Raw genomic sequence first — 17,944 nt, 5'->3', positions numbered from 1 at the left:
ATCTAGGCCCAGATTCTCTAAGATATTTAAAGGACTGATTCCTAGTCAGGCCCCACTGGGGAATAGGAATGTAAGTCTCTTTGAGGAGTTAAGGTAATGGAGATCATAGGACTCCAAGCAAAGTTGCTTTCAGTACTGTTAATAAAAGTATAAGTTGGGATCCCAGTCCTGAAAGGTGAACAGGAAGTACAAGTGATCAGCACCTCAAAATTCAGGGCCCAGGAGAGGTTGGCCAATGTAGGTTCAGAGTACATCAAGTTTGGCAATAGGATTTTTGCTACGCAATTATCCCCTTCCAATCATAATGACCTTTTATTTTAATTAAAGTTCATTTCTATTTCATAGACACACAACCTCCTTAGGCTTGCTTCATATTTAATTTATTACATATGCCTTACATGTGATGTCGTACATTGTGTCTCCTGATTTGCTGGGAACTTCTCCAGCCACTCGGTTAGAGATGATCTTTCCTTTGGAAGCCACAGTCACTCTTATCAAAATGCTGCTTTTCTTTTTACATGTATAAAACTGGTAAAAAAGACAGATACACATGCTCTATGTGCCCTCAATATACCCTAAAATGTGTTGTAAAGGCTGTGATTTCAGATGAACCGGGCAATTTCAAGTTCTGCCCCTACTACCACACATATGTTTCTCTAATGCCTGAGAGAAGGCGAGCCTTGCATTACATCTGTCTTATTTTATCTCTTTTGGGGGAGGTGGTGGGGGGTGGGGGTGCAGAAAGGAGAAGCAGGCAATCAAGTAATAAGGATAGTAATCAAGAAAGGTACAACTACAGTGGTAAATTCTTGGGGACAGGGATCATCTTTACACTGCTTTCCACAATGGTCCATGACTGGTAATAGCAGGTTCTACTGCTATTCAAATAATAATTTTAAAAAATGTTAAGTTAAACATCATGGTCCATCCAACAACATAAGGGTTACTCTTTGAAAACTGCCATTCATATTGGGTTTCAAATCCCAATAGAGATGAAAAGTAAACGGTATTTTTATCTCAATATATTTTACTAAGAGAGCTTATCCAGCTGGGCAATAATTTATACAATTACATTTCTCTATAATGAACATATCGTTTGTTTAGTGACAAAATGAAAGGGGGGGGGAGCGTGTGGAGTCTCCCAGCCGGTGGAATGGAGCAGCAAGTTGTGATCAACCAAAACTCGAAATAGGATTGACCTTTTCATCAAGACATTTGTTATTAACATCTATTTTTATCCCCAAGAGAAAACACCGATGCAACAGCAGAGCACACCTTCAGGAAGGAAAACAGCTTCCTGGTAAACAACTTGGGACTGTCAGCCTGCTGAGAGGTAGCGCAGGAAAACATGATTAGCAAAGTGCGTGCCAGGCACTGGATGACGGCTGACTTACAGGAGGGTGAGGATCCTTCTGTAGTTCAGGGTTGGGTTTGTTGCCAGTTAGTTCTTAGGGAAGAATATTACTTGGCCACTGACTAACACATGACGTATGTCCAATTTGGGCATCCACGGTGAGATTCAGGAGTTTCCCGGTGGGCAGGATGGACGTGTATGCTGCTCACCGCTTGGAAGCACGATGCATCAAATGGGTTCAAAGAATAGCAAGTTCCCCAGCAAGAGCTCTGGGAGGGAAGGGACAGGCTGTTCCCAGCACCCTACCCAGAAGCACACACAATGATGAAAAACTGGACCTCTGACCCAAATCCCACCAGACTTTGTGGCCAATAGAAGCTTGAGAGATCCAGCTTGGTCCAGCAGGTGCCTGGGTTGCAGAACCAAGTCAATTGATACCATTCTGGAAACAGCTATGATAGACAGTAACAGACTGTACAATAGCCAGTGCATCCCAATTATGGCCCCAAACCAGATCCCCATATGTTTGGGGCCATAACTGGGCCCAACCTATATAGAGAGGAACTCTATATAGGTCGATTAAAAAGCATCTACCCCGCCCCACCTTTATTAGGGAACCAGCGCTCAAGACAAAAGTCAACTCAGAAAAACTGGAGTTTAGTCACATTGTACTTATTTGAGTGTGTACAAAAAATGATATTCCAGGTTCTAACATGACAGTCTACACGAACCTCTGAAATCCACACCAAGCCTCCCTGGTGCATAGATCCATGAGGAGACACGTCTCTATGAAACAACTTGGTACACCCTGGCTGCAAGTAGGATGGAACGGTAGAGGCGATAGAGCCATCTTCCCCCTTGAAACACATACCTACCCATTAGGGCTGTGTGAGGCTTCGGACCGTGCATCAGATCTGGAGAAGCTTTGGATGCTTCGGCGTCTGAAGCAGCATGTCTGGATCGAAACACTGGCTTCGTTAGGCTTTCCAAAGTGGTTCAGAAAAGCTTCGGAGCCGCTTCAGAGACCCGGCCATAGGGTATAATGGGGAATCAATTAAATATCTATAACTGAGTTGGTTTTTTTGTCTGATTTCGATGCAACTTGGAGGAGTGGTAGGCCCTGGTGAGGCCATGAAGCTTGCCAAGTTTCAAGAAGATAGATGCAGGGGTTTGGGGGGAACTGCACCTCAAGCTGCTGACAGGCAAAACTCATGACATAGATGCCCCTGTGTGTATTAAGGCACAGCGGGCTGAAAACCTCAGGGGTGGTGGCCCCTGCTCAAGCCACAAAGCTGCAGGGATGGGGCCACCATCCCTGCAGCTTTCACCCTGCTGCGCCTTAACACACACAGTGTCACCCATGTCACGAGTTTTGCCAGTCAGCAGCCAGAGGTGCAGGGCCCCAGAAGCCAGATTCCCCCGATACCTATCTCCTTGACAGCTGGCAGGCTTTGTGATCTCAGCAGGGGCCACCACCCCTGCAGTTTTCATCCCACCGCACCTTAACACACACAAGGTCATCTATGTCACGAGTTTTGCCTGTCATAGATTCATAGATGTAGGGTCAGAAGGGACCTTGCAGCTCTTCTAGTCCAACCCCCTGCCCTGGGCAGGAGAGAAAACCAGGCTCCAATGAGCCCAGCTAGGTAATCATCAAGCCTCCTCTTAAACTCCCAAGATAGGAGCCAGCACTACTTCCCTTGGAAGTTGTTTCCAGATCCTAGCCACCCGGACTGTGAAGCCTTCTAATGTCTAGTCTAAACCTACTCTCTAACAACTTATGGGTGTTATTCCTTGTTACTCTGGGAGGTGCTCGGGGGAACAAGGTCTCTCCCAATCCCCGCTGGTCCCTCCTAGTAACTTTATAGACAGCTACCAGGTCCCCCCCTCAGCCTTCTCTTGTGGAGGCTGAATAGGTTCAGGTCCCATAGCCCCTCCTTGCAGGGCCTGCCCTGCTGCCCCCTGATCATGCGAGTGGCCCTCCTCTGGACCCTCTCAGTGCTGTCCACATCCCTCCTGAAGTGCGGCACCCAGAACTGGATGCAGTACTCCAACTGCGGCCTGACCAGTGTCACATAGAGGGGGAGGATCACCTTGGCCCTGCTTATGATGCATCTGTGGATGCACGACAAGGTGCGGTTAGACTTACTGACCGTGTCCTCGCATTGGCGGCCCATGTTCATCTTGGAGTCGATAATGACTCCAAGATCTCTTTCTGACACCGTGCTTTCAAGAAGGGAGTTCCCCAGCCTATAAGTATGCTGCTGGTTCCTACTGCCTAAGTGCAGCACCCTGCGCTTGTCAGTGTTGAATCCCATCCTATTCTCATTTGCCCACTCCTGTAACCTTTCCAGGTCCAGCTGTATCCTGTCCCTCCCTTCTAGTGTGCCCACCTCGCCCCAAATCTTGGTGTCGTCTGTGAATTTAACCAGGCTGCTCTTCACCCCTTCGTCCAAGTCGCTAATAAAGAAATTGAACAGCGCTGGCCCGAGCCCTGGGGGGACTCCACTGCTCACATCCCTCTAGGTCAAATATGACCCGTCCACCACCAAGTTGAGGTTCAGTTCCCCCACAAACTCCTGCGACTATCACCTTGAAACTTGGCAGGCTTTGTGGCCTCACCAGGGGCCACCACTCCTGCGGTCTTGACCCCACTGTGGTGTAACGCATAGACGTGACGTGAGTTTTGCTTTCAAGAATTTGGGGTGCAGTTCCCCCTGAACTCTGCACCGATCTTCTTGAAACTTGGCAGGCTTCATGCTCTTAGCAGAGGCTACCACTCCTGCAAGTTTCATCCAAATCAGACAAAAAAATAACAAAGTTATAGCTATTTCATTGATTCCCCATTATACCCTATGGCTGGATCTCCAAGGCGGCTCCGAAGCCTCAGAGCTGCTTCGGCCAAATCGAAGAGAAAACCTGGTCCCGAGATCCAGGTCGGATCCCTGGCATCTGAAGCGGCTGGATCTGAAGCCAGATTGAATAGCTGCCTATTCACACAGACCTACTACCCATGCCCTGTCCTTCAGTAAGGCTGTGGCTCAAACAGGGGATTTCTGGCACGCACATAAACAGAAAGGACTTCTAAATCCAGATTTCTTTGACATCTCGGTCCCAGGTGACGGACCACCATCAGTCATTGGTACTAGAAGTTTAGTTATGCGGCTACGGGCACTCATTAGGTCCTACTGGAATTGCATTTGCTGCTAACAGTCACGCATTTCCCAGCACAGGGGATTGCTGCAGTTCTAATCAAGCTGTAACGTTACAAGATGAAAGACTCCATTAAAAACCATCACCCATACCAAACCTTGTCACTCCAAGGGAGCTGACAGCCAGAGCTCCCTCTGTTGTGACACAACGGCCTGTGCTTGACATGTTCTATACCGTGGTCGTTCTGACAATGTAATACATGTTGAACTTACAGGATCCAAAAGAAGGGAAGAGGTCCTGGGAGCAACAGCCTGGGGGTATGGGTGAGAAGATCCAAACTGTACTGCCAGCTCTGTCAAAGCCTTTGACATCAACCCCCTCCATCTCGGCATGCCTCCTTTCCCATAAAATGGTGATGACCCCATCCACCGCTCTGACAAGGAACAGGATAAGCTTGAATTGAGGTCATCCAACCTCGGATGGAAAGGGCTACAGAAAGGGGTCTGTGAAAAAACTGCTTCTGCGATCAAAGAAATGAATTCCAGGGCTGGCCCGACAGGCTAACCGGGGGGCAGTAAGTTGCTTCTGGCCAGAGACTGGAGGTAGTGGAGTGGTTGTGGTCAGAAAGAAGGTGGGAGGAGAGGAAAACTAAAGAACATGTGATTTATTCATGAGTTTTAAGGCAAGAAATGATGCATTTAGCCTGACCTCCCACACAAGATGCTGAACCCGTGAGCCCAGGAGTGTATCTTCCAGAAGAGGACAAGAGATGGGGGATTCATCCCTCCCCTCACTAGTTGCCTCCAATTACACCAATCACACAGTTAATCTCAGTTCAAAACATGTGCCTCCTTCCAAGCTGTTCACCTGGCTGCAAGCAGGATGGAGCTGTCCATCCCAGTACAGCCTGTGCATCCCAGTTATGACCCCAAACCAGGGGTCATAACCAGGGGTGTACCAAGTTACCTGCCTTGCAGGGGCACCATGCTGCGAGCTGCCTTTCTCTGCTAAATCAGTCTTTTTGTACTTGGTTTTCATCCCTAGAGAGGCACTTGCACGTGTGGCTCAAGGCTGTAGCAGAGCGGACTAGAAACACAAAGCTGCAGCGAGTCTGCATCTGGCAGTCATGGCTGAAACCATCAGGAGGAATAGGAACGACAGCAGGACTGGGCTGCTAACGGCCTGCTTTTTCTTGGGGAGGGGGCCCAGGTGCCTGCAGCCACATAGCCAAACTTTATGGACGACAGCAAGGACCAAAATGCCGACAAAACCAGGGCTTTTAAGTCCTACACATTTAAGATTTACACGCATCCCTATTTGAGCTACGGCCTTACAGAGAGAGAGGGCATGGGTGGATGCAGAGGCAAGTGCAGGGTTTGGCAAAGCGCTGCACCCTGCTCCCAGCCAGGGGTGAGAAGACCTCAATGGGTACTTTTCTAACGCAGGTAAGTATCCCCCATGCCAGGGAAGCTTCCGACCATGCCCATGCCCATGCCCGCCGGGCGACTACGAGGGGAGGCGGGACAGGCGGCGCGGCAGCGGAGGAGCGGGCAGGGGTGCAACCCCCTTGCCCACCCCTGGCTGGAGGCAGCAGGCCAGGAAGCGGAGCAGAGCGGGGCAGTGTGACCCCACCGCAGAGGCGGGCGCGGCTCGGGGTCTTCCCCTGGCCGCTGCCGCCGGCCGCGCGTGCTGGGCGGCGCCGTCGGGGCAGGGCCAGCTCCGCCCCGGCAGGAGGAGAAGAAGGAGAAGGAGAAGGAGGCGGCGGCGCTGCTGCCCGCCCCGACGGCTCCACCCCGGCCCGGCCCGGCGCTGCAGGCGCCCATAAAGGCGTCGGGGGGGCGGCGGTGCGGAGCGCGGTGCCCGCTCGCTGCCGCCTCCTGCACGGCAGCCGGGGCCGCGGGCAGCGCAGCGCAGCGCGGCGCGCTGGGGGGGGCGGGCGCCCCGGCACAGCCGCCCCGGCCCGGCCCCGAGGGGGCAGCGGGGGGCCGGGGGGCCGCGGGCTCGGCGGCAGCCGTCCAGCCGGGGCCGGGGCCGGCCAAGAGGAAGCAGCGGCGCTACCGCACCACGTTCAGCAGCCGGCAGCTGGAGGAGCTGGAGCGCGCCTTCCGCGCCTCGCACTACCCCGACGTCTTCGCCAGGTACCGCCGCCGCCGCCGCCGCCGCCGCGCAGGGGCTGGGCCCAGCCCGCGGCACCCGCGCTGCGCTGCGCTGCGGCACGGCCCCCGCGGGACGCCCGGCTCAAGGGGACCTGGTCCCGGTTGCTCTGGGCTGGGGCACGCACCCCGGGGGCAGCCCAGCTCCCAGGGACTGGAGCCCAGCTGGGGGGCGCCTGGTTTTGCCCCCGTCCTGGCCAGGCGCCATCCCAGGGCCAAACCTGCCTGGCTTCCCCTCGCCTGCGTCTGAGCCCACGACAAGGGCAAGGCGGCCGAGGCATTTCCAGCGCATCCAGCACTGAGGTTTGGAAAGCAGAGGCTTGAAAGACCTCAGCAGCTTCGGACAGAGCCAGAGCGCGAGCCTGGGGGTCGGCGCGTCCCCAAGCGAGCGGCAGGGATCGGAGGCTGGCTCTTTACGGGCAGGCAGGGTGACTTTGCGCCAAATAGGCTAACTCGGGGGGGTCCCAAAATAGTATGCATAGTCCTGGGGTGGGGGGCACAAGACATCTCTGGGAGGTATGTGGGAGAAGTTGTATAATGACGGATGTAATTTTCATTATTATAATTGTAATTCATAATAATAATGAAGGGGTTAAAATACCTAGGGGCACGCAGGCAGGTGGTGAGTCTGGAAGGCGGCACATGATTCGGAAAAGTTTGGAAGCTCTGGACAAACTAAGCCAGCGGCGCAGGGCAGAAGGCTTCATAAGCAGCAGGCTTATTTCATCAGGCGCTGTCTGTTTACTAACACTTACATGTGGGGACAGGGAGGTTGCCGAGGTGCCAGGAGAAATCCAGGCACTAAATCACCTCTGGCTCTTCCTTCTGCAGAGAGGAGCTTGCCATGCGTCTGGATTTAACAGAAGCAAGAGTTCAGGTGAGTAACGGATCCCGAGGACTCCCAGGCAGCTCTGATTGTGCACGGTGTATTTTGAAACAAATATTCTGAGCTTTGTCTTACCTGGGTTTTTTAATTACTTTTCATAGTCCTGCTGGCTTTATTTTGTTTTCCAGTTCACATTGATGGAGGTCTTTTGTTGGTATGCTCCCTCCCTTTCCAAAAGCAGAGCTTTCAAAATGAAATGTCGTAATAGATGGTCATATTTGTACATCTCGGCAAACATTTAAAAATACGCTGTTCTTTGCCAGGATGATTTTAAAATCCATATGCCTGTAGCTTTCCAAACATAGAAGAGGATTGAAAGAGTTGAACATATTTTGTTTAAACCATTCCATGTTTAAGTCAACGTACTGAAAACAAACCAACAAAAAGTCTGTAGATTCAAAGTAAAGATTTGATACGTTGTCCCTATAACTTCTTCCACTGCTTAATTTTTTTTAGAAACAGAAATGAGGGTAGTATCCTATGAAAGAATTAAGTTCAGTTGGAAATTTTCTGGCTGTTGTCAACATCTGTTGCAACTTCAATCCTGTAAAATCTACCTTTTCAATATTTGGTGTAAAGAAAAGAGACCTATCCTCAAGGTAACCATTATTAAAGTTAAGGTAACCATTATTAAAGTTAAGACAGGAAAGCTAAGCGTAATGCTTTACAGTCAGGTATTTATCACTGGTCTGTAAAGGTCCATCAGCAAATTCATAGCATCACTTCTCCTCAGTCTGTCTTGAGGACTACAGATTCTCAGTGCAGTTTTTTTTTTAAGCTCCAGAATCTAATGCACTAGGTGTTTAACACAAAAGTCACAGTGTGAACTAATGATTCATCGCTGTTCTTATCTAAATATTTAGCTATGTAGTTCATAAAAGCATTTACATAGTTTTACCTTCCCCCAGTTTAACCTAGGAACAGCAACAATATCTTTTCTTAAAGATAGATTAAGTAAAATAGCGTGGTCATTTTCAATATATATGTTATATATTCTGAGGCTGAGATGAAAATACCTCCCTGATGGAAACTTTTGGCTTGGGTAGTCAGGGGTTTACTGATGGCATTTTTTTTTCCGGATCTTCCACTACAAGCAAAAAGACTCGGGAACAAATCTTGTATGCTGCAGTCCTCCTCAGAACAGAGACTGCAATTTTAACATAATGAAGAATCACTTGAATAGCCTTTCCTAAGTCTAAATGCTCCTATTTAACACAGTATCTTTTAAGAAGGTATTGAAACTGCACTTCTTGCTTGCTTGCCCAAGATATGTACCTTGAGTACATAGCAAGCATTAGCTCTTGATCTTTTTGAAACTAGATTTAAAAAAAAGAAAAACCATGAAGAATCCAAATTAACACACAATCAAGCTGTAATAAATACAGCCCGTACTGTATATTGGATATCAACTGCTTTGCTTTGCTTGTCAATCTGGCTATGAACTACCGGTCTGATCTGGCTCCCACCATCTATTCTTGTTCATCTGTATGCACACAGTTTGTCCCCTTACTCGCAGGGTTGTTTGATTCTCCTACTACTGACTGTATCTTGGGCCAGCCTTTCAGCTTATGCGATTCAGTGCATCACTGAGTGTTTATCCCACCTGGCAATCTGGCCCCATTAATTTCTTTACCTGTCTGTAATGCTGGGTTTGGGACAGAGAACTTCCCACCTTCAGGAAAAGTTCTCCGAAAACATGCACGTCCCTTACAATACTCAGTCATTGAATTTGTGTGAATAATATTTGTCACGCTTGAAATCAGCTCCTCAGTTAAGGTCCTTGATGGACTTGAAGGAAAGCAAGTACTCTGCTGGACCCACCATGCGCATTATATCAAAGGTTACTAATAACTAAAATAGCTCAGTATGCCATGGCTATACCTTGCTCCCTCACATGGAGGCAAAACTATTAATCCATCCGTTCCCACCATCCAGTGCTCGAGGGCACCTGTAGGATGCATCCATCTTCCTGGTGGCACCAGGAGAAAATGGGAGTATGGACATATGGCAGGTCATGGCACTCCAGTTCTCGTGATTCTTTCACAACATATTGGTTGTACTCAGTGGTACAGCCACGTAGGAATCCTAGCCATGTCCATGGACAGGGAGGATGCTCCAGTAGTTTGAGCGCGAACCTGAGTCCCAGGTTCAGCCCTTGTCTAAACTTCTCTTGTGACCTTGGGCAAGTTAGTCTCTCTTGCTTACCTCATTTTCCCCAAGTTCAACAGAGAAATAATTGCACTTTTCTACTTTATACAGGTGTTGTGAGGCTAGATGCAGCACAGGTAGTGAGTCACTCAGCTATTAGGGTTGCTAGCTGGACTGTCATAAAAATGAACATCAATGGTATCCTCTTGACCTGCCCCAAAGTCACTCTACAAAGCTAACTTAATGCAAAATTATCCCTTGTGTAGCTCACTAATGCAAGACACCTGTCCATTTAGCACCAGAGATTTGCTTCTCTGGAAAGCACCCCCCAGCCCATAAATCTTCCAGAAGTACCTGCAAGCACACACAAAATGGGTCTTGGACGCTAGGATTTGTTTGTTCCACTTGATTTTGTTGTTGAGCCTTACGTGAACTAACCCAGCAACAAAGGAAAAAGGAAAAACTAATACTAACTACTCACCATATAGATTCATAGGAAGATGCATCCTGGAGTCTTGTCTTGAAAGCATATGCAGTGGACTCTGTGTTGTTTCATGCCTTGACAATTTGGAAATCTTAGTATTTGTGGGCTTTCGGTCTGAGTCAGTACTCTGTTGACAGGTTTGTGCTTCTTTTAATGGAGATCACTGGTCTGGGGAGAAAGATAGAAGCAGTCATTAAAACCATTTATCTTAACATGGGAAAAGTTAGGAACATTACCTGGCCCCTTCAGCACCCTGAATCTTATAAAGCATTACTTTATAAAGTTTATAACTTCCCCAGCTATAGCAGAGAAAGAAAAATACTCATTTCTAATGTAATAAGCATTACAGTGAATTGGCCTAAGCATCCTTGTAATATTGTTTGCTAATGATGCTGAAATCCATGAAAGATGATGCATTATGGCTAGTCATATATACAGCTTTTCTACTTGCCAGTTTCCCATTTTCAGTGGATAACTTTAAAAAAAAGTCTCAGTTCTGATCTTTGTTTCATTTCGGTCTGAAAGTATTCTTGTTTACATGGGTTTTTTTAAGGCATTTAAGTCTTCTGAGGTCTGATGCCAGGGTTCCCCTCTTAAAATTATATAAATGTAAGTTTTGAGTCGATATTAAATGCCCAACACATTTCCATTTGGGTTATGAAGAATAACCAAATTTTCAAGTGAAATGTCCAGTACAGGAATACTGTTTATAGGATAAGATCTGAGTCTACAACTCGTCCTCTTTCCTTACTGTCAGATGTATCTAATGTGCAATTTAGGAGGCATATAGCCAATGAGAAGGACATGCTTAGCTAAATGACAGCATGAGTTTGTGCTGGTGTGCATAGGTAACTTCAAAGACGTGTCTTATTCTTAAAATTTGAATCTAAACTTTTATTTAAAGGCAGTTTACAGTCAGGAGAAAATGGAATAATTTATTGTGATGCTTTGGTTGAATATAGTCTGAATGATATTTAAATTAATATACAGACTAAAGCATGGAGAGCCATCAATGTGTACAGTATCAGTTAAAAGTAAGATGTGTTTCATGTCATTGAGGGTCTTGCCCAGATCAAGTGTTCAAAGTTGAGCTCTTGAACCTAAATAAGCTCTTCTGTGCTGAGAATCTAAATCCAGCTTGTTAAATACAGTATAAGACTAAGAATCAATTGAAATCACTTGGACCAGTCAGAAATGCAGTGATATTACAGTCCCAATACATATCACCGCAAGAAATTATATGGCTTAATGGAATTATTTTGGCATTAAGGTTAAAAAAAAAAAAAACAAACCTTTTTACTCCATATTATGTTTATGTGGGAATGAAAGAAAATTGCTTAGATTAACAATAGCCTATTAATATAGTCTATATATACATTATATATTATGCAAGTGTGTGTGTGCACTCATAGCGCTAGGAAAGGGGTACAATTGATGGATAGGGTAAAAGCAATAACAGAGTGAAATGTTCTTCCGCTGATGGCTCAGGTCTCATCACAGTTTTCTTTTCTTTGCCTTTGTAGTCCTTTGAGCTGCAATAAGATACTCATTTGGGCTGCCATTTACCATGCTTGTTGGCACAGGATTGATAATCTTTACTAACCAATAATCCTTGTAAACTAGCCATTTATCTGCAGGTTAGCAGGTGACTGAAGATGAATTAAGACTAAAATGTGCCTGTTTTTCCTGTTCCCCTCTTTTATCTGTGTTAAGACTTCTTCAGCATTTCCCTAGTTGAGATTTTCCCCCACGAGAAGTTTGACCTTTAGCAGTCTCTGGTATTTGGCTTTGTGTTACCAAGATTATTTGCTCGGTACTATTGTGCCAGGTTCTGTCATTGTCTCCTCCTTCATTCCAGATGCCAGACTCATTACAGACTGACCTGAACGGTAACCTAAACACAGTCCACAGTAACAACCCAGGCTAGTTGTTACAGTTACAACCGAATCACTTTGTGTCTTCACTAGTCTTCCACAAAATATTCCTAACTAGACTTACAATGCGCTCAAGTCACTAATTGCTATTTTAGGTCTCCAAGGACAAGCATTTGGAACCTGTATTGTGCAGGACCCTGTTTTATGCTTATATAAAAAGTTACAGGTTGTCGTTCGATTAAACTTAACCCAGGTCTGTTCCCACTGAGCTCTGAGAGTTGCTACCGACAGCGGTGGTAACAGGATCAGGTCCATACAAGTAGGGCTGCTATATCGTTTGCCACTGAAATCGGTGTGAGCTTCTGAAGAAAAAAGTCCTGTACAAATGAGAAGTTCTCTGCACTTTTTTTTTTTAATATTTAATTAGGCATCAAAATACTTTTACAAAGTCAAGATTACTATAGCTGAGATCACAGTGAGCCAGCGGCAGAGGGAGGAATCTAGTAGTCCTGACTCCCAGTCAGCTCTTCTCCAATTGCAAGAGTATAATTGCTTTAATGCTAGCAGACTAATACAAATAATGATGAGCGTCTTGTAATAGGACTCACGTATTTTTAAAAACCAATTACTCTCTACGCACAGGAATGTTTTGATTCACTTACTTGCAGTAGTTTCATGTTGCCGTAGGTGGAAGGAGTAACTATTAAACAGAGCAGGCTGAAAAAATTAGCAGAACAATTTTCTGTTGAAAAAACATGTTTCTGCCAAATCAAAAGTTTGTAGGAATGTAGGTTTATTTTTACTGAAACTCAACACATTTCAAAAGGATTCAAATTAAAACGGGGCATTTCATTTGGATTCGTCTTTCAACGTGTCTTTCATTCTGCATGTTTTGATTTTGACTAACTCGAAACTTGTGTGTGTTTTTCAATTTTATATGTAATTTTAATGTTGAAACAAAAGTTTTCAGCAATCTCTATAAGGTTATTTTGATATTAAATACTTCAGAATTGACCATCCCACAATAAGCTTCCAGATGGTTGCTTTGGGTTTTGGGGTTTTGTTTTGTTTTTTAATATCCTCATTAGGATAAAAAGGGAATTTCAGACTCTCATAATTTTGCATGGGACAAATTCAATTTTCAAAGAGTTGAAATCCTTCTCTATATAGATAGTCAAACATTCTCAGCATCGACTCCCAATTAGGATATTCACACTATACTCATGAGTCATTCGCAGAAATGACCACTTTGAATCTCAGTAGCAGCTAAATTAAAGACCTAAGGAATGAGATGATGGACCTGAATGAAAACCCTTCATCTAAATGCAAGTCTAGTTTGAGTTTGAACATCTCTGCCCAAAGGCCTGAGCAACAACACTTAAACATTTGAGTCAAGTCGGATTATCAGTTTAAGGTTGAAAGCCTTCATATGTGACGTTTGGGCTTAAAAACCTACTTTACAATGCATATGCAGGGAATTCTGTTGTGTACTTCCTTCCTGGGACCCAGGAAAGAGTACTTCAAAAACTGCCAGAATTACAACAAAATGAAGTGTGGCATCAGTCTACAGCATAGGTTGACTTACCCGGTGCTTAATTTTACTAAGAATGTTAAAATATACTTGGCGGGTTAAAATAGTGGATAACACAGGATCATGACAAATAGTAAACTATTTTTTATATCAGCAAAAGTATGACACAGTATTAACTACACAGTCCCATGTGCCAGGACAGGCTGGGGACTGACTGGCTAAGCAGGAGCTTTGCAGAAAAGGACCTGGGGTTCGCAGCGGACAATCGGTGGAATGAGCTAACAGCGTGCCCTTGTGAAGAAGGCTAACAGCACACGGGGAGAAGTGATTTCTTCGCCTCTATTTGGCACTGGTGAGGCCATATCTGGAGTACTGTGTCCAGGTTTGGACCCCCCACTGCAGAAAGGATGTGGACAAACTGGAGAAAGTCTAGCAGAGGGCAGCAAAAATAGTGAGAGGCCTGGGGGACATGACTTCTGAAGAGAGGCTGAGGGAACTGGGCTTATTTAGTCTGCAGAAGAGAAGACTATGGGGGATTTAATAGCAGCCTTCAACAACCTGCGGGGGCGTTCAAAAGAGGACGGAGCTGGACTGTTCTCAGTGGCGGCAGATGACAGAACAAGGAGCAATGGGCTCAAGTTGCAGCAAGGGAAGTTTAGGTTGGATAGTAGGAAAAACTCTCTCACTAGGAGAGTAGTAAAGCACGGGAACAGGTTACCTAGACAGGTTGTGGAATCTCCATCCTTTGAAGGTTTTTAAGACTGGGATAGACAAAGCCTTGGCTGGGATGATCTACTTGGGGATGGGTCCTGCTTCGAGCAGGGGGTTGGACTAGATGTGACCTCCTGAGGTCCCCTGCCAACATTCATTTTCTATGATTTCCTACCCAAAGTCCCTTTCTGAGAACTGCATGTCTCCATGTTCTGTTCATTCTTGGTTATTGAAGGTTCAAACAATCTGAATTTCTCTGGCACGACAGGTAAATTCATCAATTTTACATGATTATATATGACAGATAAGCAAGGCAAAAAAATTCTCAAAACTTTTCTTTTAAAATCCTTCTCTATATAGATAGTCAAACTTTCTAAACCTTTAAACCATACTCCGTCTGTGCTAACCCATTGTCACATTCATGATTACGTTACTTCTTAAAATTCACGGAGTGAGGCAGCCACTATTGAATTTTTTGTTGCATTTTGCTTCTTCAGTTTTGGTAAAGAGTTGCATGAAGTAGCAATTCAGTTAGTAGCTGTTAGACTCTAAAAATTCAAACTGGTCAACGGGTTGCTTGTTAGGACTTCTTGACACCACTCTTTGTTCCAGTCTAACATGCTTGTATGCATTACTCCTATGTAAACTGAATGTTTGATATGAAGTAACTGCCCTTAAACAATAACTCCTTTTCTGTGTGCACGTTGCCTACTCTGATTGACAGAAGCTACACCAACAACAACGTAGCTAATCCTGTAATCTGTCTCTCCAAGGTCTGGTTTCAGAACAGAAGGGCAAAATGGAGGAAACATGAAAAAACAGAAATTTTAGGGAATGTTCCCAGTGTCTCCTTGGCACATCCCTTGGGTCTCTTCTTGGATGTTCCTTTAAGCCAGTCTCCTCTTCTGGACCACACATGGAGATCACTCCCGCTGTCCACTCTAGCTGTACCCTCTGTATCACCAGCTTTCAGCCCGGCATCCTTAGGGCCTTTTGGACTCAGCAGTCTCACCTGGACCTCTCTCTTCAGGAATCCGATTTTAAATCCACATTTTGGAAGGTATGGAGTCTCTCAATTGCCCCTTAATAACATTTATTTCTTTTAAATAGAAAACTGGTTGAAAAAGTCATCTTTTTATAGGAGGAAATAGTTGATCTGTGCCGTGATGAAGTGAGTTTCGGTACTGAAATTAACAGAAGGAACTTGCTATAGGGACAAGACAAGCTGTATTTGGTCCTACGTTAACCAGTACCCCAAACTGAAGTCTGCTTACGGCACAATGGGGTGAAATCCGGGGCCTGTTGATTCTGGGATCACGGTCTTCATGACTGACTTCTAATGTGGAATAGGCACAGATTTCCTTCTGATCTTATATTCACTGGTGCATACTTGCACATCTTAATATCTTCGAGAGCAGACACAGATATTAGCTCACAGTAGCTCTACCAAATAGAGCAGGGGTGGGGAAAAATGCGGCTGGCGGGTCAGATGCAGCCCGCCAGGCCATTCTATCCGGCCTGCGGGGCCCCTAAAAAATTGAGAAAATTAATATTTATCTGCCCCTGGCTGCCTGTCATGCAGCCCTCAATGGCTTGTCAAAACTCAACAAGCGGCCATCCTCCCAAAATAATTGCCCACCCCTGAAATAGAGGAAGATGCTAGACATTCCCACCCAGTAGATGAGAACATGGGAGCAAAGGAAGAGGTTGCTTCATTTTAAATGTCAGGGCCACAGTCATACAATTAAGGTTACTGTTATTGCAGACCATACACCAGCCCTGCCCCACTGCAGTGGGCATGATGCCATAGGCCACAGTAAGCCCAAGGTTAAGGTTGGCTGTTTTCCCCACCTTGAAGACTTGGGGGGAGATATTCATCTGAGTGCATGTTGCACTCCGACACGTTACACCAGCTGAGGATTTGCTCCTAGCTTTTGCCTGCCCCCAGGCCTGAAATGTATCCACCAAGACCTGCCGGTATGCTGGCTCGACACACAGACAGCCGACCCTCTCTTCTAAAATTACAGCCTGTGCCACAGCCTCGGATTAACAAGCAGCACTTTCTGCCACGCTGATTTATGCTGCTTTTCGCATGAAATAACTTGTCACAACAAATCTGTTGCACAAAGGCCTGTAAACTGTTCCTTTATTGAGGTGTTTTATTGTTGTTTCCATAGAGCATGCTGGTCTACAGTGTTACGAGGCTTGTTTGAGAGGGATTTAGCATGCTACCATATTCTTACCATGTCTTACTCTTCTCACTAGCCCCATGCAATGCAGGGCTCTGAATATCAAGCTGCATCCAGGGTTTAGGAAGGAATGTCAAAGGCAAAGCAGAATTGAATCCCATACTAAGTAAAGTTTGCATTTGCCAGAAAAAGTAGGTTTGGGGAATAAATCAAAGTTGCCGTTAGAAAAAAGAAAAATGAACTCCTTCAGTACATTTTTGTTCTGAGGTTTAGCAATAAAGCTAAGGCTAATTCTGTAAGTAATTCTCAGCTTGTGTAATATTAGACTTTTTTTTCCCCCCCCCAAATACAGGTTCCTCAATGCTCTAAATCCTCTCATGACAACAGCGTCAGTAGTAATGAAAGCTCCCGGACCCCCATCAGACCCTGCTCTCACTGCCTTCACTGATCCGGCAGCAATTGAAAGGAAAACGTCCAGCATTGCAGCACTAAGACTCAAAGCGAAAGAACATTCAGCACAAATCCCTCAATTAAACCTTATATCCAGTCTTACAAACACTAACAAAGAACTTTGTTAGAAACTTTCCCCGCGGACTGCAGGCGCGCAGGAGAAAGCAAATGCCTTCTCCCATAAGTCCATGCAGCGGTATAGGAACACATTAAAAACCCCACTCATCCGTAGTTCCTCCGTCTTCAAAACGGACCCATGGAAATTAACCCTGCCAAAAGAAAACGGGCTCTGTTTTTATATGCTAAAGTCACACGATGTCATGGCAAACAGGCCACGGACATCGCGTCTATTCGGTGAATTTCTGATATGACAAAAAGGTATCAATCTGGAATCGACTCTTTTACATAAGCAAGTATAATATAAAGGAGTTTGCAGCGAAAGCTCATGGGACACCAGGCATAAGTAACAAAGGTTCAAACCGTTGTAGTAAGAACGTTAGTAGCTTTCAAAGCATTGTGAGCAATGATGTCTGGGGAGGAACTCGGCTGCAGAAACTTAGCCCTGAGATCAGTACATGGTATGTCCTTAACTTGAAGATCACGCTTCATGTTGAAGTACAAATGCCAGTGAAATTTCACAAAGCTGACAGACTAAGCAGGAATGAGGGATGGACTATTTTGAATATCGGTTTTTGATTCTGATCTAGGTTTGTACAAAATGTATCTCATTTCAAACTAAAATAAACGGATGTTTGCTCATGTTCAACGTGGCCATGTTTTAATAACAACACTTTAGCTTTTGACTGTGGATCGCTTTGTAAATCCAGCCATGTGTTCTGTAAATGGAAGTTCGTTATGTGCCGCATGTTGTCAGTAATTCGATAGAGAATGGCAAGTTGACATCAGTTTTAACTATGAAGTGGCTGAAGATTTTAGCACAGCTAATAGCAAATAAGCCCAGACCATTACGTTTGCTCTGACTAGTTGTACATTTCTCAAAGTTCATGTTAT

At 45.6% G+C, this 17,944-nt stretch overlaps 1 protein-coding gene across 1 annotated transcript in view; it reads left to right on the top strand.

Moving 5' to 3' along the window:
- ESX1 (ESX homeobox 1) overlaps nucleotides 1-17,699 on the top strand; it is a 36,441-nt gene extending 18,742 nt beyond the window's left edge. The window contains exons 2-5 of the mRNA XM_059733124.1: nucleotides 6,145-6,645; nucleotides 7,492-7,537; nucleotides 15,068-15,354; nucleotides 16,836-17,699. Coding sequence (XP_059589107.1) covers nucleotides 6,145-6,645; nucleotides 7,492-7,537; nucleotides 15,068-15,354; nucleotides 16,836-17,061 — 1,060 coding nt within the window. The 3' untranslated portion in view covers nucleotides 17,062-17,699. The remainder of the gene's footprint in view (nucleotides 1-6,144; nucleotides 6,646-7,491; nucleotides 7,538-15,067; nucleotides 15,355-16,835) is intronic.
- Nucleotides 17,700-17,944: the final 245 nt, after the last annotated feature.

The sequence above is a fragment of the Alligator mississippiensis genome, chromosome 8 (assembly GCF_030867095.1).
Source record: "Alligator mississippiensis isolate rAllMis1 chromosome 8, rAllMis1, whole genome shotgun sequence".
Taxonomy (NCBI): domain Eukaryota; kingdom Metazoa; phylum Chordata; order Crocodylia; family Alligatoridae; genus Alligator; species Alligator mississippiensis.
This window is presented reverse-complemented; position numbering and strand designations above follow the sequence as displayed.